General features: G+C 36.5%; 3 protein-coding genes across 3 annotated transcripts; all 3 read right to left on the bottom strand.

Moving 5' to 3' along the window:
• Positions 1–7,536: 7,536 nt before the first annotated feature.
• On the bottom strand, positions 7,537–8,328 carry LOC107787267 (CST complex subunit STN1). Its single transcript, XM_016608817.2, has one exon. It carries the CDS (start codon positions 8,193–8,195, stop codon positions 7,701–7,703), a length of 495 nt encoding a protein of 164 aa, XP_016464303.1. The 5' UTR covers positions 8,196–8,328; the 3' UTR covers positions 7,537–7,700.
• Positions 8,329–11,665: 3,337 nt separating this feature from the next.
• On the bottom strand, positions 11,666–18,761 carry LOC107787269 (uncharacterized). The gene is made up of 3 exons (XM_016608819.2): positions 18,516–18,761; positions 14,002–14,304; positions 11,666–11,945 (listed from the first exon to the last, which is right to left on the bottom strand). Exons 1-3 carry the CDS (start codon positions 18,671–18,673, stop codon positions 11,888–11,890), a joined length of 519 nt encoding a protein of 172 aa, XP_016464305.1. The 5' UTR covers positions 18,674–18,761; the 3' UTR covers positions 11,666–11,887.
• A 383-nt stretch (positions 18,762–19,144) lies between these two features.
• On the bottom strand, positions 19,145–25,439 carry LOC107787268 (putative glycerol-3-phosphate dehydrogenase [NAD(+)] 1, cytosolic). The gene is made up of 5 exons (XM_016608818.2): positions 23,863–25,439; positions 20,893–21,114; positions 20,122–20,369; positions 19,642–19,781; positions 19,145–19,549 (listed from the first exon to the last, which is right to left on the bottom strand). Exons 1-5 carry the CDS (start codon positions 24,518–24,520, stop codon positions 19,429–19,431), a joined length of 1,389 nt encoding a protein of 462 aa, XP_016464304.1. The 5' UTR covers positions 24,521–25,439; the 3' UTR covers positions 19,145–19,428.
• Positions 25,440–26,618: the final 1,179 nt, after the last annotated feature.

Raw genomic sequence — 26,618 nt, 5'->3', positions numbered from 1 at the left:
CTAGTGCATCGTTATGAGGGGTTAATACGTCGTCAGCATCTGCATCATTGAATGTAATATTGTCTTCTTCTAGAACCTGCCGCACCCGTTTCCCTTGGGTAATAGTTACTTTGGAAACTTTGTTGGCTGCAGTATATGATACACCATTGATGCCTTCACCCTCACTTATAACATTAACAGTTTTTTTGGGAGAGGGGGGCTTTTGAGGCTCCTGCCTGTTTTTCATATAAGCTTGCTTGCCTTTCTCACTGAATAACTCGGTGAGATATCCTTGTTTTAATAAATGATCAACCTTACTTTGTAAAAATCTACAATCTGTTGTTTTATGTCCATGGTCATTATGGAACTCGCACCAATGGTCAGGGTTGCACCTGTTTGGATTCGACCTCATTTCCTTTGGCCATCGAACCTTATCTCCCATACTTCTCAAAACGGCTACGAGCTCAGAAGTGCTGACGTTAAAGTTGTAACCTCCAAACCTCGCTTTTAAACTTCTATCATCGTCCCGTGACTCATAATGGTTTCGCTCGTTCCTGAATCTCGATGAGGAACCTGCTTCTCTGTTCCTTGGTTTGCGATCGTGCCTTTGGTCGTCCTGTTTTGATCGTGAGTCTTTTCCCGCAGGTCCCATATAAGGCTCGTACCTGTTTTTACCGGACCTTTTGTCGGTCTTTGCCCGTCCCGGATGTATATTTTCTTCTTTTTGAGATCGTGGCACAGTATCTTCCTCAATCCTCAACTTCGTACTATACCTGTTGTAAACATCATTCCACGTTGTAGCTGGGAATTCACGAAGACTTTCCTTGAGCCTCCTTGTAGCTTCCGAACTTTTTTCATTCAAATTGCTTGTAAAGGTTATAGCTGCCCAGTTGTCAGGTACACGCGGCAATGTCATTCTTTCACGTTGAAATCTGTCCACGAACTCTCTAAGCAATTCTGAATCTCCCTGCTTGATTTTGAAAATATCCTCCATTCTTTTTTCCACTTTTTGAGCTCCCGAGTGTGCTTTGATGAAAGAATCTGCAAGCTCAGCAAAAGAATTTATAGAATTTTCAGGTAGAAGAGAATATCATGTTAGTGCTCCTTTGGTGAGTGTTTCACCAAATTTCTTGACTAGAACCGATTCAATCTCCTGCTTAGTCAAATCGTTGCCCTTTACACCCGTTGTGAAGGCAGTCACGTGGTCTCGTGGGTCTGTTATTCCATCATACTTTGGAATATCAGGCATTTTGAACTTTTTTGGGATTTGGAGTGGAGCAGCACTTGGCTTCCAGGGTTGTTATGAATACCTATCCATGTCTACCCCCTTGATTATAGGTGGCACCCTAGGTATCTGCTCTATGAGTTCACTTTGCTCCTTGAGCTGTTTCTGCAAGGTTAGTACTAAAGTTTGCAAATTAGAATTAATTGCATTACCTGGTTCTCCCTCCTGTGAGTTATTGGGGGTTCCACCACTGCCTGAGTTAACGAGCCCGGAACGAGGGTTTTCTATAGTGTTATTATTTGGAGTAGGTGTAGGTGTTGCAACAGGTAACTGGTTAACAAGTGCCGCAACGGCTCTATTGACCTGAGCAGTAATTAATTTCTGCAAAGCTTCATCAGCGGCTTCCATGTTTTGAAATTGAGCATACTCGTTTGTTTGAGATTCATCAGGAGAACCCTCGCGAGATTGTCGTGGAGAGTCTTACGGAGCAGGAACTTGAATGTTGATATTTTGTGGATCCCCCTAACTTTGTTGGTTCTCTTGGTTTCCTTGAGTATTGACATCGTTAGTCGACATAGTTGATGCAACAAGGAAGGTTAGGTGAAAAGAAAATAGATTATCAGATTCCCGGTAACGGAACCAATTTGTTTAACCAAAAAATAGAATTTTAGTCAAAGCTAGAATTTAGAAGAACACGGGTTACTGATAATCGAAAGAATGTAGAAATTGTCTTTCAACAATAACAAGATGAGCAGAAGAAAGCAAAGTAAACCAGTATATTCCAATAGTCTTCTCTGTCCTTACAAATGTTCAGCATTCTCCCTTTTATAATGGTTTTTTTTGGAGATATGTTTATTGTCTTTGTCTTAATAAGGCAATTATGAGCAATAAATGACAATAAAAGAAACGTTACTCAATCATATGTATTAAATACAAATTCTCTAATGTACTAGGTATTTAATATATGTTAAATACTGAATTTGGACTCTCATGCATCGTCAGATTCATTTCCTTGATTCTTCTTGATCTTTGAGCTTTAAATAATTTAAATAGGTACGGGCGCCAAACTATTTGAATAACTGTCCGTGCCTCTTTCATCACCTTCTCTCGTATCTGTTGTTGCTCGTGCCTCTTGGCTAGTTATAACTCTTTGACTATTTGACTAATCCACGTGTCATGACACGTCACCTCCAACATGCAAACTTTAATTTTACCCAATACAAACGCGTAGGTACTGGTACTAGTACAAAATAAAAAGCATGTGTATGCCATGTAACTCCATGACCATTCCTGAAACTACCCTTGTTTTCTTCTCTATTTTCTTTTTCTAATGCTAATTATAGTACGTACTTCCTTTTTATGTTTTACTTTTGGACTGTTTCATTAGTCACCGAAATATTTTATTAGTCGCGAGAATAAGCTAAGGTGAACTAATGCCTTTCTTCTGCTCTGGATCAATTTGCTCCTTCCTCTCCCAAGAAATAATATTTCAAATTCTCCATTTTAGTACCCTGATAAAGATTTATTAGTATGTTTATAATCACTAAAGAAATACGAGATCAATACACATAATAATCACAAGCACACATACAGAGATATTTGCGCTTGAAGCTGTGTATTTATATCCAACATGAGTACGATTCCAGGCAGAGACAGACCTACCCTTAGGGTAGGGGGTCACTGGCCCCTAGTAATTTTGTGAAAAATGTATGTATATATCTTAAATAATCCTTATATATATATATATATAATTGAGAGACATTAAAAAGGTGATGTGGCAGCCTCTAAAGCCAGAATTTGTATTTATCTTTTTCCTCAATTTTTTGTTATTTTCTCCTTATGTTGATTTTTAAAAAACCCAAAAACCATCTCTGTAATGTTTGGTCCATACTAAAAGACCGAAAAGTCACGTCTATTACACATCAATTCCTCATAAATAAATCAATGTGTAAAGATCAGTTTCAATAAAACAATCGTTTTCACCTATTCAAAGCCGATTGAAATGCCTTATTAATAAAGAACCGTTTCCCTTTTGTTAGAACTTTAAAAGCCTCACAAATTTTTCAATCAACTATAAATCCTATAAGCCACCATCAGAAAAATAAGAAAGAAAGTTGAAAAAGAATAAGGAAGAAGAGGAACTGTTATGAAGAAAACTTGGAAGAACGTAACATTCACATTTTTCCATTTTCTTACATTTTTGAATGTGGTATGTCTGCTTCCATTATTTTGTCCCTTTCAGTTTGATTCTTTCGTTTTAACTTTTGCTATTTAATTTCTGTTTATAAATTAGGATGTGTACGTATATTGAGTTAACACATTGCTAATACTGATGGGTACAATAATTTTGTACTTTCCCTTTCGGTTTGATCTTTCGTAGAAATTTTTGCTTTATTGATGGGTTTTTAATTAATTTTGTTCTTTTGTGTTTGATAGTTTTTCATATAATGAAGACTCCAACATCTGAAGGCAAATCGATAACAAAGTTGCCCATATACACGATCAAAAGTTGTATATGATTTGAAGGTTTCTCATGCTTTAAACTCTGATTTTATTATTTTGTATGTGTAGGACTTCAAATTTTCTTCTCCTTTTTATAATATCTTTTTGTTAAATTTGTCTTTTTTTTGCAGTTGCTTCTTTGGGTGTTCATATTATGCTGTTCTTCTACTAATGATTATGCATATATACGGAAAGAGCAATAACCATAAAGTTAGTATTTAATGTTATGATAAAATATTGAAGAAAAAAGTGTTTGCCGTTAAAAAAAAAGTGTTTGCCGTTCTCTCTTTCTTCTTCTTTTTCATACAACTCTTGCCATTTTAAGTTTACATCTTACCCCAATGTTAGGGAGCACTTTACCCCAATGTTAGGGAGCGCTTTATTCTAATGTGGGATTTTCTGACGCGAATCCGGATTAGTCGAGCTCCAATGTGGGTACCGAATATTGGGTGAGAAATAAAAAAAAAAGAGTTTACATCTTACCCTCTAATAATTAGCACATGTTTAAAGAAAAGAAAAAAATTGCAGAACCGTTTCCTCTTTAGAAGATCTCATCCAATTAGTTTCTTTATATTTTTCTTTATAATTATCTAATGCATCAAGATCTTTTAGTATACCCTTACATAACTTTTTTCTGTACAAAAATGAAAATAAAATAGAAATATGAGTGTACGTAGACACTTTTATTATGAGCAACTTATAAAATGATTATACATTTTACTCAATGTATAGAAAAACTTACAATTACTCCGAAGATGTTAATTAAAGAGAGACAATTTTACCTTTTCTTTGCTTAATTAATTTTATTCCATTATTATTAATATTATTTATTCTCTCCATTCACTTTTAGTTGTCCACTTTTGACTTTATACTCCTTTAAGAAAAAATAAATGAAGTATTGTATTTTACAAGTTTACTCATAATAATGATAGCATCTTCAAAAGTTTTGGAGAATGAGTAGTTAATGATAAGGGTAAAACAGGAAAAGAAAAATTGTCTTTCTCTTGATTTAGTATAGTGGACAAATAAAAGTAAAAATGTATTTTTAGTATAATAAAGAGTGAACGAAGGGAGTATGAACAATATTTAATTAGAAATAGAACATAAACAGACATAACAATTTTATACTTATTGAATAGATTATTTAGTGAGGAATAAACGTGTATGCATGCGTGTGTTACCTCTTTTTTTTTTGTGGGAATGTACGTTTTATATAATACTCCCTTAGTGTATTTTACTATATTACCCCTAATTAATATTTTATTAGACACCCCTTGATCTATGGTATAGATGTAAAATGGTAGAATGTCTCTTGGATTTCTCAAAAAATCAAAATGGATAAGTAAAAGTAGATATTTTTTTTAGTATAGTAAACAAGTAAAATTAGACAAAGAGAATACATTTGTTTCTTATTTATGGTACTATAATATTTTCTTATTCTTCTATATCAACTATCAATTAAATTCAAATAATTAAAAAAAAAATATTTGACCGCGCGAAGCACGGACTAATTAACTAGTAGGTATATATTTGAGGGACAACTTAACTTTTAATGCTATGTCTGGGCTCGGCTCCTACTCTAGCATTTGCTCAAATTTTTATTCGAAAGTGGTGTCCGCCGCTTTCAAATCGTGAGTCCGCCTCTGATTCCAGGAACATTAACAGACTTGCTAAATACTCTGGCAGATAGCCAAAAGTAAGAAGCTATAGCAAGTACATATGGAATAACTGATTTAGGGAAAAGAAGTTATAAAAAGTTACCAAAAAGCACATGGAGTAACCAATTTGAGAAGTTCCTTCCCGGACTTCCTATAAAAAAGCAATCGATTTACGGGTGCTTGCTGGTCTTCAATATGAAATTAAAGAATGTTTAACTAGGAAAGGTTCAAATATTTGGATACCCTAGGGTGCTTGCTGATCGCCATGCATCATGTAGAAGCATAGACGCATTCACAATTTAATATTGATAGGTTCAATCTTAAGAATTTTAGTGTTAAATTCTTTAATGGATTCAAAGTTTAATTATAACATATATATCTATCTCCCGTGTCAAAAGTACTAGATTTGGGTGAACCAAATACACTACATCCGCCACGGCATAGAAGCTTCATCTTGCCGTTCTTCTTGGATAAACTATTAAAAAGGCAAAGAAGAAAAGCTGAGAAAGGAATAGGTCAGTAGAGGCCAAACATGAAATAACAAACCAACAACCTAAGAAATCAAATTCTTCGAAAGCTCGTAGGAAAATTAAATCTGAAAAGCTTACTTCTTCTACGTATTATATAAGTGGAAAATGTCATGATCCGATCCTTTAAAAGGACGCTGATAAAATTATTCAATCGATTTCAGGGTTGCATTTAAGACGATGGATACAGCCAGTGTTATTATCATAGTATGTGCTTGTCTTGTTTTTCTTGATTGTATACCGGGTATACTGTGCCCATACCATAGAAGGAACTTGCAGCAAAGAAGTGCTCAATCTCGAAACAGAACTACAAGAGATGGAAACATGGTTGTTTTAGCAGGAGCTGGTGCTGTAGTTGCTGGTGCAGCGGCCGTTTCAGCGAACGATAGTACTGATCATGAGCGTAAGCGTGCTGAAGTTACAATTGATTTAGGAGCTTCTGCTGAGGCAACTGTTATGGCTACACAAGGTTGTTGCTGCGGTGGTGGAGGTTGCGGTGGTGATGGTGGTAGTTGTGGCGGTTGCGGTGGAGATTAAAAGCCTTGTCACCTTTTTGCTTTTCAAGTTAATTTCACATATGGTCATTGACCTTTTTCCTAACAGTAAAGTCGTATCAAAAATAGTTAAGTTATTTTACTGTTTTAGTAGATAATTAAAGTTCGTGAAATTAACTCCTCCTTTTTCTTCTTTATTTTTTTTAAAAAAGAATTATGCTGTCCTTTTTTATAGTTTGGTTTTAATTTGGACTGTTTCATTAGTTAACCAAACTAATATTTTGCGAGTCGTGAATGTAAGATGAACTTGTCTAACCTTCCTACTGCTCTAGATGATATAGATTCCTATTCTGTAAAAAGAATCAATTTGGAATATTTCTTTCAATAGCAGTGTGATACAAGTCTAAATAAATTTTTGATCTTGTGAGAAGATATATTTCAGGTAATAGCATATTCAAACCTTTGAATATTGATACAATCTTAATCACATGGTTTTATTTGGAATTAGATTTCACGAATGTCATGTGCCTTACATATGATAAAAGTTTAAAAGTCTATCTTTTGAAATTTAAAATTTAATGGTCTATTATTTAATACCTAGTAAAGTATGGTAAAATAATAAGGTCAGACCATAAAGTATACTTGTTTTCACCTTCTTTCAACTGTTCCTGTGTAAAAACTAGAAGTTGTGACAACTAAATCTTACAAGATGCAAAAGATGATACTGTATCATTATATAACTTCCTATGATTATCATACATTGTGGGTTCTAGAGTAGAGTTTGAAAAAGAGAATTATTATATATAATCCTTATTGTTTTTTTTCCATCTAAACATAACTTTTAATTTTTATCATGCGAAATTTCGTATTTTGCGACTATACGAGCTCAATATTGGGAGGAAAATGCGATGCTTTGGGTGAGAAATACATGTTTAATAGGCACATTTTTGAGAAGGTAAGGTATTTAATAAGTCGAACCTAAGACAAAAGTGTATAATAAAGAAAAAAGTAGTGCTAAATTTAGGGAGCGTAGATGTATTTGGCCAAGATGTTTCTTCCCTTTATACAATAGCAGGGCAGGACAACGTTTCACCATCATGGACTCATTGGAAAGGTATAGTAATTCTATGAATGGCCAGGGGTAATAATATTAGCAGACAAACCGATCCAATTGCCTTTGGCTAGAGCATTTTATCACTCTCCTCCAATAATTTTTTTAGAAGATTATAATATTCATAAAAGATAATATGCTTCAACATTTTGAATATTCACACACTTTACATTAACATTTTCTGTTCAAGGATGTAATGATCATTCAGGCTTTAGGAGGAACCGCAACTTTGTCATAACAATTCCTAGCCAACCTTAAACAATCTAGCCAATGCAGAATCTGGGAGTTGGGGTCTCTCTCTATAACAACATCTGAAACAGTAATCTGAAGGTTACCTCTAAAGCTAGTGATCCTCCCGCGAACTCTAGCAAGAACCCCAATCTGGACTTGGGAAGCAAAATCAGCAGCCATTTGGGAAATTAGTCGAACATGTGATGGGCTACGGCGAGAGAAGTGACGCGAGCTCTCCTGGTTGAGCCACAGCACACATGATATGCAACCTGTGCCATCGTCAATGTCAAATTTGAGAAATCTATTGGGCTTGAAGTCTCTGCTTACGATGACACCCACTGTCTCTGCCCGCGAAAGCCGCGTCCCCTTGCGTGAAAAGGAGGCGGAGTCGTAGGGGATTGGTTTTAGAGTGAGGAAGTCGAAGGCCAAGAGCTTGACGTGTGTGTTGAGCAGCTGATGAGCATCCATTAATGGAGTGTTTCTCAACGGGTTTCTACTGAGCCGTCTCCTCCACTGTGACAAGTGCCAGGGAGAGAGCCTTTTTCTTCGGACTTTGAGGTTGTTTGGCTAAGCTGGTCAAACTAGTTTATAACTATTTTTTGGTTTATGTAAGCATTTGGTAAAACTAAAAGTGCTTATAAGCCAAAAATAAGTTAAAAGACATAAGTTGGTCTCCCCAACTTATCAAATTTCAGCTTGTCAGCACTTTAGGTTTGACCAAAATGTTTACTATTTTATCCCTAAGATACTTCTTTTTAAAATAAAACTCTTTGTATACCCAGTTCTTCAGCTGCTTATTATTAATTTCTGCATTTTTAACCAAACACATAACTGTTTATTTTTTAAATCAGTTTCAGCACTTAAAAGTGCTTTCAGCATCTAATGTTTATCAGCTACTCTAAATCAGCTAAGCAAAACGGGCTCTTTGTCTTCTTCTTTTTTTTTTTTTTGGGGGGGGGGGGTAGGGCTGGAGTAGAAGCACATATGTTCCAATTTATGTAAACAATTTGTCTCGACACCAATTTTAAGAAATAAAATATTCTCTCTGTTTCAAATTAGACGAGATATTTTCCTTTTTAGTCTATTCCAAAATAAATGACAAGTTTCTAAATTATAAAATAATTCAACTTTAAACTCTTTATTTTACTTATTTTATTCTTAATGAGAAGCTTTTATAACCACACAAATGTCATGGTCCCACAAAGCTTTTAAGACCACAAGTTTCACAATTCTTTTCTTTCTTTCTTAAACTACGTGCCGAGTCAAATTACCTCATCTAAATTGAAATGGAGGGAGTAGTAATTATTAAAATCCGTGATCTTAAATATATCATAATATTTATATGATTATAGACTTTTGAATTTGTGGTCTTAAATGCAACATAATATTTGTGTGATTATAAAAGCTTCTCATTAAGAATAGAAATAAGAATTTAAAGTTGAATGAATTAATAAAGAAATAATATCACATTAAATAAAAATAGGAATTTTTACCTCCTATAGCAAATGTTAACACCTTATTTATTTTAAATAAATACCATTTAAAAAAATTATATTCTATAGATACTTTTTAAGGTTTATAGCAAAATATTTAATTTTGGTTACCTCCTAGCCCTAAGCCACTAAATATGCTATTCAGTTACACTATTTTCTTTCTCTCTCTACTTTGATACATCTCATTCTCTTCTCCCATCCCATTAAATTTTCGCTATCCTCCTCCTTTTAACGGCATCTTCTCTTTGATTCACTTTAATCAATCCTTCGAAATCCAGCGACCAGCAGTACAGCAACAACAAACCCTAAGCCGAAGACCCAATCATGCCGAAGCAAATCCACGAAATTTTTGGTGATTATTTGTTGTTGAGGTTCACCAAGTTTACAATGCTTGACTTCATCACATATTTATCTTTCATTGATGCCTGGATTTCAGTCCATGCGGATAACTAGACAAGAATCCAATTAAGTTTCGATTAAATATTCTGTAAGTTCCGGTTCAATTAGCGTTCTGCAAGATCTTTGAAGATGGAAGGACTATTTGGCTACAAGGCGGAAATTAGGGTTTGTTCTTGAGCAAAGACGACGGAGTTTGGAGCTGATCAACTTGATTTGCTGTTAATATATTTCAATATATTTTCAACGTATCACGGTGTATTTTTATGTATTTTATTGTATTCATTGTCTTTTTTTCATTGTAATTCAATGTATCTCGCTGTATTCCGTATATTTCATTGTATTCACTGTCTTATTTTCATTGTTTTTCAATGTATCCCACTGTCTTCTATGTATTTCATTGTATTCACTATCTCGCTATATGCCATGAATGTATTCATATATTTTTTAATTAATATAATTTATGTATTCAGATGTATTATATAATTTCTCGGAAGATTGCTATGTTTTGGGGTATTTTTCAGTTGAGAATCTTTTCTATAACCGGAAATACAAATTTTGTGTATTATAATTGAGTTTGTTGAGTTATATTAGGAGTCTATTATGTTAATTGATACACTTTCCGTTTAAAAACAGTGTAATCCCTTGTTTCACGCCGTGAATACAGTCGAATACAGTAATTTGTCTAGCTGTAATCCCATGTTTTATGCGATGAATACAGTCGAATCAACAACTAATTAGCTGGACTTCCCTGATTCACGCCTATTTTTGCTACTGTATTCATGAATACAATAACTTAAATACATCAAATACATCTTATAACCACAGAAAAGGTATCTATAATCCGTAATATAGCAAATGGTATCTATAGATGGCTAATTACTACTAAAAGATAGTGCTTTATGAAAATTTCTCATAAAAATATATACTCCTATATAGTTTGGCCCAAATTCGAGTTTTGTGCGAAAACTAGGTGAAAATAGCACGGGCTAGCCAGTTTTAGGACTGGTAATTGAAAAATAGCTAGCATTTGCAAAGTCATTGAAAAATAGCCATTATTTTGCTAAATACAGTAAGTTCCAGCATAATATGCTAGATTATGGAGCTCCAGCGTATAAACTTCCAGTATACTATGTTGGAACTTCAGCACATGGAAAGTTCCAGCATAATATGCTGGATTATGGAGTTGTGCTTATAAACTTACAGCATAATATGTTAGAACTCCAGCACATTATGCTGGAATCTCATATGTAAAAAGTTCGAACTCAAGCACATTATTTTTCCGGATTTTTTAGGGTGCTTTTGTTCAGATTTTATCTTTACATTAAAAAGTAGTTAAATTTCAACTATTTTTGAATTTGTGGCCATTTTTCAATTACCAATTGTAAATCTGGCTATTTCTGATTTTTTCCCCCAAAAATTGGAGATTCCCAAAAGCTAGTACGTACTTTAAGCTCTAAACCATAAACCTGTAATAGGACGTAGGGATGTCAAATGGGATGAATTGCTGTCTTTGAATTATGGAAAATTGACACATCTGACACTGGACACCTCAGGTGATTTCTATTGCTTGGCTAATCATGCCACAATTAGCTTTTTGCTTGTCAACGGGAACGGGGTACTACTGTTCTGTCCGTCGGGTTTGGGATAAACCACAAAGCTTAGTTGTGCATCATTATGGATTATGCTACTGTTACACCGCTTGATGTTTCGTAACGGTGTCCCGTAACATGTTCATAATGTTGTGTTGAGATCCTGAACAAAGCAGAGCCCGCTTATTCTACCCTTAGTGGTGTCTATTACTTGCCTCGTCCTCCCACCTCGACCTCGACCTCTTGCTCCCTAGTGGCCACCACTCAATAGTCAATATAAAGATAGCAACATTGGATCCTGTACACAAATTCAGGCAGCCTCCGAACGGATGCAAGCAACAAATCCTAAGAAAACCGGGGTGGAATGCCCCTGGAAACTGGCAATTATTCAAATTCAATAAAATGCTCCCCTTAACATGATGTCGTGCGAGAACACATTTCGAGAACCAATCAACACTACAAGAATATATGGTTGCAGAAATTATATACAAAAAGCAGTTGATCACTTCAAACTCAACCAAAACTGCTTGTAGCCAATACAACCATCAAAGTATCAATATAACCAGATATCCTACAACAATGTAGTAGTTAATGTATCTTTTACGAGAGTCTGATACAGAATCTACTGAAATAAAACTACAGTCAGGCCAACAGAAATTTCTGTCATAGGAGTGTGCCACTAAGACGGCGTCTTCTTCACAAACAGCTTGCTGATGTCTTCTGTAACAACGTTGCTCCTGCACAAGTTAATTAAAAACATCCATTAGTTGTCATAACTAAAACATCTGCTACCAGCACAAAATCTAAAACATGGCTCCCTAGTTGGTTTTAGGAATCTTCTATAAAAGAATGATTAGGTCATATACCTCACAAGTACTTTGTACAGCTGTGGCATCAGAAAGACTAGCGTTTGTATCTGATAGGTCAGCTATAAGATAAATTTTGAGCACTTGGCTTTCTTTAAATGGTGGTGCAAATCCAATTTAAGACATGATGCCAAAGGAAACTGATGATGTCATCTAATTCCAAAAAATTTCATTTTTCTCCACTTCTATTTGCTTATTTCCCTCACTGTTTCGCCCTTGATTTTCATCTTCCTATGCTCTCTAAAAACATATGTAAGCAATTTTTTTATTGGTAAAGGGTACCTTTTGTAAGCAATTACCCATCATCACGCCCCTATAACTCACCAATCCCCATGTTTATTCAACCCCGAGTCTATGCTACTTTGATCATGGAAACAACTGTATGACTCATCAATTTTGGGCTCAAGTGAGATATTAATGTTGAATATTAAGAGTTACTCTAATCTATAACCATCCATTAGCAGTCATCTGCCATAATTTCTTCCTTCCCCTTCTGTCTAATCTATAAACGTGCATTACCAGTAATTTAATGGGTCCTCCGCCGTAGTCTCATATTTTTCTTCAGGCTAATCTCATGACCATGCAGAAGCGTAATTTGGTGGGTACTCTTCCTCTTCCATACACTCTTTCCCCTTCTGCTTTTTCTTTTTCTTTTTCTGTTTGCGTTTCTCTCATTTGCTAATTTTGTCTCCTTCTGTGCTACTTTTTCCTCCATTAAGTCCATTTTTTTTCCACCTATATTTCCCCATGGTTCTGTGCTGCTATTCTGTTCTTTTCACTACTCTACTCTAGTTATACCAGTGCAATAAATTTCCCCACGACCACCTATTGGCCCTCCCTTCCTCCCTCCCTCCTAACTCCCCCCTGCATTTGTTTGTTATGCTTCCAGTTGTTGCTGGAAAAATCAAAACCACATGCAACATTTGATTAGATTTCTGCTTCAAAAGAAGTTTACCACCTGAAATTGTTTCTGCTGTTAGAATTTCTCACAACTGTAAATCAAATCTACGTACTGAGATTTCATTTCTTGCTTACACAATGCATGTCTATTATCCTGATGGAAAATCATAATCCTAAAGTACACAACTTATTCGTGTCACGTGTGTTCCCAATCGTTCTTTAAAATTTGGACAAGGCAACAACAACCCAATATAATCCCACAAGTGGGGTCTGGGGGAGGGTAGTGTACGCAGACCTTACCCCTACCCTGGAGGTAGAGAGGCTGTTTCCGAATAGACCCTCGGCACAAGAAGAAAAAGTTGGACAAGGCAATAGCAGAAAATAGACCTCCTATAGCGAGCCTGCATAAGGATTTAGTTGCTATGATGAATTGGTGTTTTTCCCTTCTTACCAAATAAAAAGAATTGAGGAGTGCTCTCCTAATTCAAGCCAGATGAAGAGACTTTGTACCATGATACCAAAAACTACTATTCTTGGTGCTAATAAAACGAAGTAATTAGTGATGCCTGCTTTATTATCGGCATAAAACCTGAATGCCTTGACAAGTAAAGGTAATAAACAAAAGAAGGAAAAGTTTCCTTTTTTCATTTATAATTACATAAAAGAAGGAAAAAAGAGAACCTCACTTGACGGGACGTGAAAGACATATCTAAATATCCCAGATTATTATTGTTATTAGTATTATTATGTTTCTTTATGATAATTAACCCAAGCCTTACAAGTTGAATTTCTGCGACTGACATGGTTGAAATGAAATGAATAGAAGTCGGCCCAGTAACGTTGTTATATACAAGAGAAAGAACTTTCTTTCCAGAAAATTGGACTTCAACTTGAGGAGGATTAGGCAAAACACCATATAGGCCCGAACGAAAAAAGAACAGATAGTGATACATGATACAACTTCCATATATAGACGAACTTAATACAGAGCATGCAACGAGACTCAAAATCTCATTAACAAACTGACCTTCCAGCAAGTTGAGGTGGGACCAGAAGACCACTTCCTGTTTCAGGAACATTCTTCATGTGAGGCAAAGTTCCTTTTGGAATCTTACTGCGTGGATAAGTGGATGCAGACACATTTTTATCCCGCTTCCGTGATGCATTTTCAGCCATGGCTGCTGCAACTCGGGAAGAATGGTCAGTCATGTATCCAACTGGCATTGAGGGTGAATTTAAGAGAACTGATGCATCAGGAAGTTTCAGTTCAGAGGACTCCGATGAGCTTGACAAATGTAATGCTTCTTTATTTAATGACGAACTAGTCCTCCTGCATATGCAACGAAATATAATTGAAGCATTGCCATAGGATAAATTTGCAAGTTAAGCATTGCCAAAGTATAAGCATGCAATTCATCGTTATATGAGTATAAAGCAAAAGTTCCTCCGCTAAATGCATATCATCCATAGTTTTCACTAGACATCAAAGTTAAAGAAATAAGATCATATGCTTCGACTACTCATCAACAGTAGCATACCAAAATGTAGAGTTGAGCTGCATGAGTCGGATTTTCAGAATATTTTCCCCTTTCTAACGAAGCAAATTTACTAATGACTGCATAACGCAACCACATAGAAGACAGAAGCTTTATGGCACACTATTTGTAACGACCCGACCGGTCGTTTTGAGCTTTTGCACTTTGATCGCCAGTTCTCGGGCATGACTTGCCCCGTGTGATGTATTATGACTGATGTAAATCGTTGGTTTTGGTTTTCACGGAAATCGGTATGAATTTGAAAGAACAGTCTAAGTTGAAAGCTTAAAATTTGAAAGATTTGACTTATTTGTATATGAGCTCGGATCGGAATTTTTATGATTTGGTTAGCTTTGTTGGGTAATTTATGACTTAGGAGCGTGATCGAAATTGGTTTTGGAGGTCCGATGTAGAATTAGGCTTGAATTGGCGAAGTTAGTATTTTGGCGAACTCCGGTTGATAGGTGAGATTTCGATCCGAGGGTCGGAATGGAATTTCGAGAGTTGTTGTAGCTTCGTTATGTCATTTGTGATGTGTGTGCAAAATTTCAGGTCATTCGGACGTGGTTTGGTTGGGTTTTTGATCAAAAGCGTATTTCGGAAGTTTTTAGAAAAAAAAACTTAGGCTTGAATTCGATGTGAATTGATGGATTTGATGTTGTTTGAAGTGTTTTGATGATTGGAACAAGTTTGAATAAGGTATTGGGTCATGTTCGTGCTTTTGGTTGAGGTCCCGGGGCCTCAGGGTGATTTCGGGTGGTTATCGGAGAATTTGGAAATTGTTGCAGCTTCAGATTTGCTGCTTCTGTTATTTCCGCATCTGCGGGTTGTGGACCGCAGATGCGTCTCCGCATGTGCGGTTGGTTAGTCGCAAAAGCGAAAATGCGCTTGCTGGGCAAAGACCGCAGAAGCGGTTAGGCGGGCCGCATCTGCGATGTCTCAGATGCGGGGATTTGGTCGCAGATGCGATTGTTGGCCAGTTGAGTGATTTCCGCAGATGCGGAGAAATGACCGCAGAAGCTGTACCGCTTCAGAGCGGTGGTGGGGTCGCATATGCGAAAACCCCTAGGCAGAATGTTTTAAGTTATTTCATCCGCGATTTTGAGTCATTTTCCTCCATAGCTGAGCATTTTGAGAGTTTTTTGAAGGAAATCGAAGAGGGGTTCAAGGAGAAACGTTTGGAGGTAAGATTTTTGAACCTAAAACTCGAATCTATTGTGAAATCCACCTAGAAATTTATGGAAACTAAGCAAAAAATGGAAGAACTAGGGCTTGGGATTTTGAAACTTTTAAATTGGGATTTGAAGGACCATTTGAGGTCGGATTTGAGAACTTTTGATATGTATGAACTCGTGGAGGGATAAGGAACCCGTTGATGTAAAAATTTCTGAGTTTCGAGAAGTGGGCCCGGGGCTCGGGGTTTGGTAATTTCGGGATTTGCGCCCGTTATTGATTGTTTTCGCTTGGGCTTTGTTCCCTTAGCATATTGTGATGTATTCGTTCTGATTTTGGATAGATTCGACGCGCGTGTAGGCCGATTTGAGGGGCAAAGGCGTCTCGAGCTAGAGATTTCGCCGGTTCGAGGTGAGTAATGATTGTAAATGATATCCTGAGGGTTTGAAACCCCGGATTGCACATCGTAGTGCTATATTGAGGTGAGACACACGCTGGATGACGGGCGTGGGGTCGTGCACTATTGGGGATTGTGACTTGGTTCGTCCCGATTGATGATTTTACCGCGTATTTGACTGAAACTAGCGATCATTATGTTTTGGGCTAATACCCATATTTGGGCTTCGTGCCAGCTATTTGAACCTTTTGGGGACTGTTGTTGATATTTCCTCACTGTTTTGATTTTATACTTGAACTCAGTCATGTATTTTCCACTGTTTTCAAAACTCAGCCAAGTTTATTTCGCTTTAACACTTGAAATGATATTTTCAATAATATTTTGGGCTGAGCATCATGTTTTATTGCTGCCCGAGGGGCTTATGTGATTTTTGAAGGCTGAGGGCCCTGTATTGTGAGGATACTTTTGGATCGGGCTGCACGCCGCAGCAGTGAGATACTGATTGATTATAAGGCCGAAGGCCTGGGATATGTACGCCACAAGGTGGCTTGTGATTTATATGAGGCCGCGGGCCTAGATTTGATGTCACGAGATGGATTGATATTGTGCTTGGGCCGTAAGGGGCCCCTCCCGGAGTCTGCACACCCCCAGTGAGCGCCGTCAACGAGATATATGGATCGGGCTGCACGCCGCAGCGATATATGGATCGCGCTGCACGCTGCAGCGATGCTGTTACTGTTCTATGTGTCTACTTTATTTCATTTGTCTGCCATTATCTGTTGTTTGTGCTACTTCATGGGATGTCTATCTGATTGCCTGGCATTATCTGTTAATTGAGTGTTGTGCCTGAGAGGCGGATTCTCGTGCTTATCTGCACTATTTGTTTTGCACTCATTTGAGCAACCGTTGCAAAAGTCATTTTTAAAAGAGGTTTAAGCTGAGCTAAGATGTTTTTCCAAGGATTTCACAGTTTCACTGCTTTTACTCAAAGGGTTTTAGACTGCTCTATATAGCATGATGGTTTGTTTTACGTGATTTCTTACTGCTCAGTTATTATTTACCTTTATTACTCATTGAGTTGGAGTACTCACTTTACTCTCTGCACCTCGTATGCAGATGCAGGTATTGGTTCACCCGGTAGCGGGTTTTGAGACGGTCGAAGACTAAGTTATCGGAGTTTAGTGAGGTGACTGCCAGCGTTCGCAGCACCGCATTTCTTCCTTTTGTTTATCAGTCCTATTTTATATGTTTCAGACCTTGCAGTTATATTTATACTCTAATAGATGCTCGTGACTTGTGACACCCCGGTTTGGGCTGTGTTTGGGTTGTATTCCGCACTTAATAAAGAAAACTTTTGTTTAGACTGTGGTTATTTAATTATGCTAAAACTGTTTTATTAATATTAACTATTCTGAGAAGGCGAAATGGGTTGGTTGGCTGGCCTTGTCTTCACGAGAGGCGCCATCACGACCGGGTTCGGGGTTAGGGTCATGACACTATTGGATTGACCAGTCCCCATTATCCGCTTTGGATATTCTCAACCAACACCAGTCATTCTTTCTAACACAGTAATCTACACTTAACTATACCTTCGAAGTGCTCTTAGGTGTTCAAAACTTTAAAATCTACTAGTATCATGTTAACCAATTCCTATGCTATCAACTTATTAAGAAAAATAATAACAAAAAAAATCCCATGCTAGCAGCCTTCCTAAGCATATTTGACACATAAATGTGGAAGCAAAAATTCAGAAAATTTGCCGCAGGCTTATTATTTTTTCCCACCTTGTATCATACTCTCCCCTCTCTCAAAGAGACAGTGTGGGACAATATTCGGATTAGCTTTGCTCCAGATAATGCAGAAACAGGGCACTGTTCTATTAGCAGGGTGTGAATGCAATAAGTGAAGAGCCAGAACCATTTTCTTTCCCGTGTTCTTCCTTCTTTTCCTTTTCCATCATCCTTGCTCCTACCCATCCCCTTGGCCTAAAGCAAATAGGCAGCTCTCTCATTAATCATTAAATTAAGAGATGTTTCATTATCTTAATATGTCTTTCCTTTATGGTAGCTCATTAGGATTAAAGAGCACAAGTTCACAAGCACAATTCCTATTAGATTGAGCAAGATTGATTTCTTATTCCATCCGGTGTCAATTTTACTAGATAATTTCGGATAGTTGAATGACCATCTAAATAATGGACTCCTCCTTTATTGTCAACCCACAGTCTAAGTCCAAAAAAAACTACAAAAAGAAAAAAAAAATCATGACCCATTAGGCAAAAATAACTAAAACCCACAAATTATCTCAAAAAGGGATTGCTTTCTTTCGTGCAAAGAACACTGAGGAAAACATAAGGAAAGACGAAACTAGCCAAAGAAATACAAAGAACAAAACCCTATAAATAGAAAATTGAACTGAATGCAAGGGATTACTTACTGGTTTTGCGGCTGAGGAAGATGGGGATTCTGGTTTCTGGTAGGTAATGGATCTAAAGGGGCTGAAGAAGGGGTGGGTTCCTCCGCTTTGGGAAGTTGTTTATCTTCTTTAAGATCTTCTTCTTCTTCGTCGGACGATGCATAGTCCACCAAAGACATCTTTATTTCTTCTTTTTTTTCGTTCTGGAAAGTGGAAACTCCTCTCTCTATATGTTCCCTCTTTTATATTCCTTACTGGGGAATGGAATCGAAGCATGGAATTATAACAGCTTAAATTTTTTTTTTTCAAGAGACATTACATTATTTGGATTAGTTAATAAGGTTCATGGTTAAAACTTCTTTAATTACATTTTCTTATTTGTACTACTTTTAAATAAGCATTTTATTGAAAGAAAATTTCTGAGCTCTTTTAAAAAAAAAAAAAAAAAAAAAGTTCTTGAAAACGTTTCTCGATATCCTTAGCTATGTGGTAAAAGTCTAGTTATTCTTTTGGTTACAAAAATTAGTATGATGATTAAACGTGGTTTGCATCAAATATTGGAATTATTAATCTCTTTTGTTCCCTAAAGATTGAATCGGTCATTAATTAGTGGCAAGATTCATCTATTTCTCTTTACAATACTATATTCCAGCACTAACTCTTCATATATTTCTTATTTAGAAGTAACCGAGTCCCGAAATGTCTGTTGAAGAGTTTTCAAGAAGCAAAAAGGAGACTTTAAAGCAATAATTTTAAGTGAAAGATTGAATAAATAAATAAAAACATGATACAACAACAATTAGCATTCTTCAAGATAGCGCTCCTGATAACCAATTGTCTAAAAAATGAATGAACACCTAAAGAAGCTACTGCCGAAGAATTTGGATGATCAAATAGTACGTGATGACAGCGTGCGAAGGCCTCTTAATAAAGGCTACTGCCCAAGTAATGAAGGTTTGTAGAAGGCATGGCTTTGTGCTATCTCAATTCGCTCACGCGGATCATTCATAGTTTCATCTCTCAAGGCCTGAAGTATTGCCTCTGATGAAACCTCCCTGTAGTTTCAACGCACCAACAGTAGTCAGATTATTTTTTAACTAAAACAACTGCAAACATAAGAGGGAACGCGGGCCAGCATTTTAAGTACCTCACTATCAGTATTTTGTGCAATGTCTTCAACAAGGGACAAAGTTCAACAGGAGCAACATGTTTGTTCTCATCAGGGTGATACACATTTAAACTGGACTGACTAAGTAGCTCATAGAAGGCTTTTACTGCTGAAACTCCCTGCACAAATTGACAGCAGGTTAGCCTACATACATGATTTCAATTATCCATAGAACTCGCTTGCAGCTCTAGTTGGGGTACAATATCCTCCATAAATAATTATGGAAACAGCAATTTTAAAGGATGCTAAACGTCTTTGTAACTTCTACAACTTCTGCTCGTAGTACAAGCATCAATAGACATTTCTTTTGCGTTTTTTGTTTCGATAAGTGAAATAGTATCAGTAAACATCTCTTATATTAACTATATAAAATCACGTAGGCTCCAGCAAACTATCATTAAAGATCTATTGTTGGTCACACGCTCCTAGTCACTGTATGTAAAGTATTCTAGAATATACCTGTATCATTCCCTTTCCCTTGATGCTGTCACCCATATCAAGGTTTATTTCTCCCTTGGCCAACTTTTGGCCATACCAAGCATTACGACCTTTCAACAGGGTCACATATGTATCAGCCAGAAGAGGACCTGCAAGCTTCTCGGGTCCTTCCGACAGGAGATGTGTAATGAATATCATCTCAGATGTACAGTGTGCAAAGTATACTGACTTGCTCGTGGCACTTTCATTAGTAAGAGCTGCTACCATACCTGTTGAGTAGAAAACAGTGTGTAAATATGTGGTTTCATATAACTAGCAACTAACAGTATCGCACAATTCTGGGGTTTAAAGAGATCAAACTATGATGTTATACTGCCATAATCAGGGGAACTAGAGATGTTATTATTCATAATTTCAAGAAGGATATTGCAGTATATAGAAGTATCAGCCGCAAACTGTGGATGCCCTGACATTCTTGATCTATTTACTAATGAGAATTCCCTGAGAATCTGATCTCAAATGGACAAGAAATTCTGGAATCGTGTGAATGTGATCAGCTTTCCAGAGAAGCTGCAATTGATCACCACCACACTGCTGAAAGCTCCCAAGCTCCAAGTAAAAAAGAAAGGGAACAAACAGTGATAGCAGAAATTAGGAGATGATATGTTGCACGCCTCAGTCAAGCCCAGACACAACTCAAAAATCCAATTCTAGACAATATATGCACTGTAAAAAAGTTTACAGATAGCAAGCGACGTAAAACTTTGCACCAGAACAGCGAAAGGATTATACCAGCTCCAATGGCGTATACATTCTTTAGACCACCCATGACCTCATGAGTTACCAGGTCACCATTGTCCCACACAATAAAATGTGGGTGCCTCAAAAATTTTGCCAGTGCTTTCCGCCATTTATCAGCTCCACATATCCGAGCATTAGCGTATTCTCTATTGTAAATCTCAGATGCAATATTAGGTCCACCAAGATACAAGATGTTTTCAATTGGAACTCCAGCTGCAAATTAAAGGTGTCACGTGAGCAAAAGCTAAGACTAATGAAGAACTTGCCAAACACAAATATACTGAGAAAAACAGAATAAAACAAAACAACCAGCAATAAGAAAATAAGTGGATAGATTCGTAAATGGTAAACAAAGAGAAATTAACTCATTCTGGACTGGAATATGAACCAGTTGGCAGTTGCCATGTATGATTTTTGAAATTCTATTTCAACCATACATGTCATAGCCTAGTCACTTTAGCTATCAATAGTACAGAAGTATTGAAGAACCAGAGTCACTTGATCAGGTTGCAAATAATAATATTTGCATATCCATAGACTTCAAAAGTACTATATACAGACACGGAGGGAGTAAAGAAAAACTAATATATTTCAACAATTAATCATGTGATCTAAAAAGTGGTTAGAGCAGAATCTAACCTTCAGAACTCCTACATTATGAAACGTGTATATACCCCATAAATTTGACTCAGCAATAAATATATCTAGAAGATGGAAATCCCTCACTTTGTCACCTGTAGGATGAACTAAAGGCGTGAAATATGCTTATCTGTAATGACACCTCAATCAATCAGCTAAGAAGAGTTAAGTGTAATGAAGCCAATAAACGTCACGAACTCTCAACAACAAAAGGTCATACTAAGCAGGGAGCAGAGGCTGGAACGTCCTGGTAAGGAGGAACCGCCAAGACCAGGAATAGAGCTACTAAACTTACTAAACAAAGTGGATCACATAAGAAACCCAGAAAGGGAGGATCGGATAAGCTGGAGCAACAATAGCAGAGGTCTATTCTCAATCAAAGATTGTTATCAAGTCCTAGAGAAGGAACGCAATATAATTGAAAATCGGCCATGGAAAATCATTTGGAAAACAAAGGCCCCGTGAAAGCAGTTTGTTTCACCAAGTTATTGACGTGTGAGGCTTGTCTTACACATGAAAACCTGATGAGGAGGAGTTTCAAATTATGCAACTAGTGCTATTTGTGTAAATCAGATTGTGAGAGTGCCAAGCATTGCTTTTTACATTGCATAGTAGCGATAGATCTACAGAACATGCTCTTGAATCTTTTTGGTACGCAGTGGATTATACACTACAACTTAAGGGAGTATTCACCAGTTTGTTAGGTTTCGAATTTAAATGATGACTAAAAACAAAAGTCAAACACTCTCTACTAATGTATCTACCACTTGCGCAGGTCAACTATCAAAAGCACAAGAAGGAAAGTCCGTAACATCAGTGCACCAGAATAGGGAAGAAACCAAAGAAGGTCCAACGGTAACTGTCACATTCGAATCCCTCCATCAAATGCGTACATTAGGGAAACAAGAATGGAAAGCGTACATCAAGGGAACAAGGAAGGAAAGGAAATCAATCAACTGTGCAAAGTCAAGGGAAGAATCAAATTAAGCGATTGGAAAGAAGATTACAAGAATTGAAAGCTTTTGAGTCCAAGGCAGATCCAGCACACTGATTAAGGTTGAATCTAGCCCTATTTCGTATGCTGGATTCAAGAGGCAACCATTAGAATACATTGCCTCGAAAGGAAAATCATAATCAACGATTTCCAAAATCTCAGAGAAAGGAACAAACAGCGTCATCAAGTTCTATATAAGAAGAGAAGAAAGGACGTGGGAACTTACGCAGCTTTCATACAAGTTTTCAATCTTTCTACATCTTAGAAAAACATTGTATTCCTAAGCTTACTAGTGTCTCAAAAGATAGAGAGAAAAAGAAAGCAATTGAAAGATTGTGTCAAGAATTCATTTGTAACTCGTTTGTGGTAAACGTGAGGAAAACCACACTCTCATTTGTAACTGTTCGATTGAAGATCTAAGAGAACCCTTGTGACCCAAGGGAACTGGATGTAGGTGCCACATCGGTACACGAACCAGTATAAAAAATCTTTGTCTCTACTGTTTATTTTTATTACTCTCTATTATCTTTATTTGTTGTACTAAGAATTGTGTGCAGAACCTTGGTAGTCAACTAAGAACAAAGTTAGTCGACTAAAGAATTTTTACAATTCACCCCTCCCCCCTCCTTGTACTTTCAATTGATATTAGAGCAAGTCTCACACTCAAAGAAACGAATGCTGTTGTAGTCCATCAAAAGTTGGATTTCTTCGTCCCTATGTAAAGAATGGACCGAAGATGCTTCGAAGGGTTTTGTCACCTATATCTTCTTTGAAGTCTAGGTGTCTTATGAATCTGGTCTGTTGGAATAATTGTCAAGATGCAAAACAAAACAGAATTTTGTTGGCTCCTTCAATATAACTTAGTAGCAAATATGCCCTTCTATGTGTCAATGAATCCACTGGATGCCACTTCAATAAAATATTCATCACTTCATCCAACAAAATATCAGAATCTAAAAAGTGGAAAGTAACTAGCATACATTTTGCAGCGCAAAACTCAGTATAGTAACAGAATGTTTTTTGAACTAAGTTATTTAGAAGCTATTAGTTCAAGTTTACATGAAAAACAAACATGTTGAACTCTTCTCAAGCATCTGAAGAAGAGGCAAGATAGCACTCCCATCACAAACAGGTAAAAGAAAAACTTATTCTGCCATTTAACCACGTAATGTCCCAGTAATTCAACATTGGAAACATAATAGAAACTTAGTCAGCTGCGGTAAAGTTCACAACAATGAAGTTATTTACCGAACAAATATTGCAACGGAAAAATGAAGTTAAGTCTGAAAAAAATAACTCAAAACAGTATACGATAAGAAACCTCTTACTTGCTCTGTTAATCATCTGTGTTGGGGTAACAATGCGGGGTTCAGGCCCTAGTTCAGCCTCTATGCCCTTTGCCAAGGATACAATGACTGGAGCAGTAATTCGTTCCTTCCAATACCGACTAATTTCTTGAAATACTTCCCTTGTTTCTGTTGATGGCAAGCCATTGATGACAATATCAGCATCCCACACAGCCTCCTGCAAATTGGTGACAACCTTTAAAGGGCAAAGTGGCGTGTCAATCATATTCAAACAAAAGCCATCTTTCAAAATCTCATCGGCATGTAGTGTCCTATCCCCTAATCGTGCCTCAACATACTTCAAGTATGCACACCGTCTTATTAGCCTCCTTAACACATCTTCCCTTGAATTGATGACCTCAAATAAATGCTCAGCAGTAGCTTTATCAACGTCTCGTCCAGCTCTCCTCCATATTCTAATCTGCACTTTCTCGCGAAGATTACCATACGCATCCTGCAACATTGCTACAAAAACACTACCCCATGCTCCTGCTCCAACACCTACAATTCTCAATGGATCACCATCTGCTTTTCCAAAAAGTCGACGGAGCTCATCAACCTTTTCCTCCACAGAACCATTAGTACTTTGAAGCCCATTCGAGTATACATGACTTGTTACTTCTTCCCCAGATCCAACCATCTTATTTTCTGGTATTAAAAGTTTCAAACTATTCGCAATATTCCAACAACTCAATATGTTAATCAATTGCAAATACACAAACTTGAACTCTTCTCAACCAAATGCATAAACAAGAAACAGCAATTTCACCAATAATCTGAACTATCAAAGCTGAGAGTTTTTAGTACAAGATCTAGTAGTCGTTTGGATCACCCCCTAATTTCATTACACCAAAATACCCAAAATGCAGAATAGCATACAATTTTACACATGGGTTTTCAAGAAAAAAGAGACAGCTTTATCAAAATCGCAAATCTTCAGCACTCTGATGACCACAATTGTTTGTTACACACGAATCATTAAAAAAAAAACAATAAATCGATTGATTTTTTTTTTCATTTGGGTTTCATCTGAATAACATAGATAATTCAGCTAGAAGGAGTATTAATGGATCACAGAGTAAAAAAGAACCAAACTTTAAAACCTCCGTCAACTGCGAAGACAACTTGGGTAAACAACCCCCTTGTCCTAATAGTCCAAAAGAAGGCGGCAACAGCTATTGCGGCTATAGCTCCTGTGGGATAGCTTCTAGAAATGAGTTGGCAAAATTTTGAAAAGCGTGAAAAGCATGGATTTTGGAAAGGCTAGTGTCAAATGTGAATGTTAATAATGTTATGCAATTTTGTTCGTCTGCTTCCTAGAAGTGGGCTGTGTGGCCAACGCGGCAACCTGGCCTCACTGTCTTTTGCCTTTTTTCTTTACTTTTCAATAACACCCAGGCAATGAAAATTAGTTAATTGAATAAATTAAAGTATTACTACTATAAAATAATAAATGTATAAGAACAGATAGAGATGCTAAGAACAGAGAACGAGACGATAATTCAGTGAATGAGGTGTCCTTTTATTTTATTTCATGTTTTACACAACCAACCTTCGTTGTATCTGTACATGAGGCATATGATGTACTTGTAGATAACCATAAGGGGATCAACGCCGGTTAGACCCTAAAGCAAGTGAAGTAATTGATTTAGGCCCCAAGAATTTAAAGGCCCCAAAATTACTATTTTTTTATATGTAATATATAATTTATATAATTATCGCTTATTATTAATAAATTTATTTCTTTGTTTTCATATGAATATTGATTTCTTCCTATGATTAGTATAAACTCTATTGTCATGTAACTATATTTAATAATCTAACTTATCAGTTATTTTCCTCACATAAATTATACTCCCGCCGTCCCAATTTATATGAAGGTGTTTGACGGGCATGAAGTTTTTTAAAAAAAAGACTTTTGAAATATGTGATCTAAACAAATCATAGAAACTTGTATAGCTAGAAATATCTCATTAAAGGTAAAGAGAAAAATTTACTGTTGAATATTACCAAATATAGAAAGGCATTCTTTTTAGGGCAAACTAAAAAAGAGAATGTCAAACAAATTAGGATGGAGGGATAATGTATTCTAGGTTCTCGCATTTTAGTTGTGATGCAATCAAGGTTAAATTCATTCAATATTTTGTACTTTATAAAACCAAGTTCTCATTTTTTTTTCATTCAACGCTTGTCTAATTTTTTAAACAACGATGCTCATTAAATATATAGTATGTATTTATTTAAGGCCTCTTATTAAGGCTTTGCTTTAGGCCTCGGATACTATTGAGCCGCCCCTGAAGGGGATTAGTATAGAGGGATTTTCTCTGTATACTAGTTAGTTCTTAAAATGAAGATGAATTTGTTAAGGGAAATTTTCGTTCCTATACCATATAGGAAATTATATTACCAAATATGTTCATAGTTTGCATATTACCCTTCATGCTAATAGTATTTCTACATAATATATACAATGCATTAAATAAGGAATCATTATAGCTGTAGGATTCCTTATTTAGTTGAGCTAAAAAGGGGGAATTAAATATTTTCCAGATCTTCCAACGCAAATCACGCACAGTAATCACTATCGTCTACTTCATTACAAACTTCCAGTATTCTGTTTTTTGCGCTAAACTCTGTTTCAATATTTTCTCTAATTTCACAAATAAAAATCGGCAAAATCTTCTACAATTCTTCTGCAACAAAAGCAATTACAGCGAAAATACCAATTATGCTACAAT

This window comes from Nicotiana tabacum, chromosome 22 (genome assembly GCF_000715075.1).
Source record: "Nicotiana tabacum cultivar K326 chromosome 22, ASM71507v2, whole genome shotgun sequence".
Lineage (NCBI taxonomy): Eukaryota > Viridiplantae > Streptophyta > Magnoliopsida > Solanales > Solanaceae > Nicotiana > Nicotiana tabacum.
This window is presented reverse-complemented; position numbering and strand designations above follow the sequence as displayed.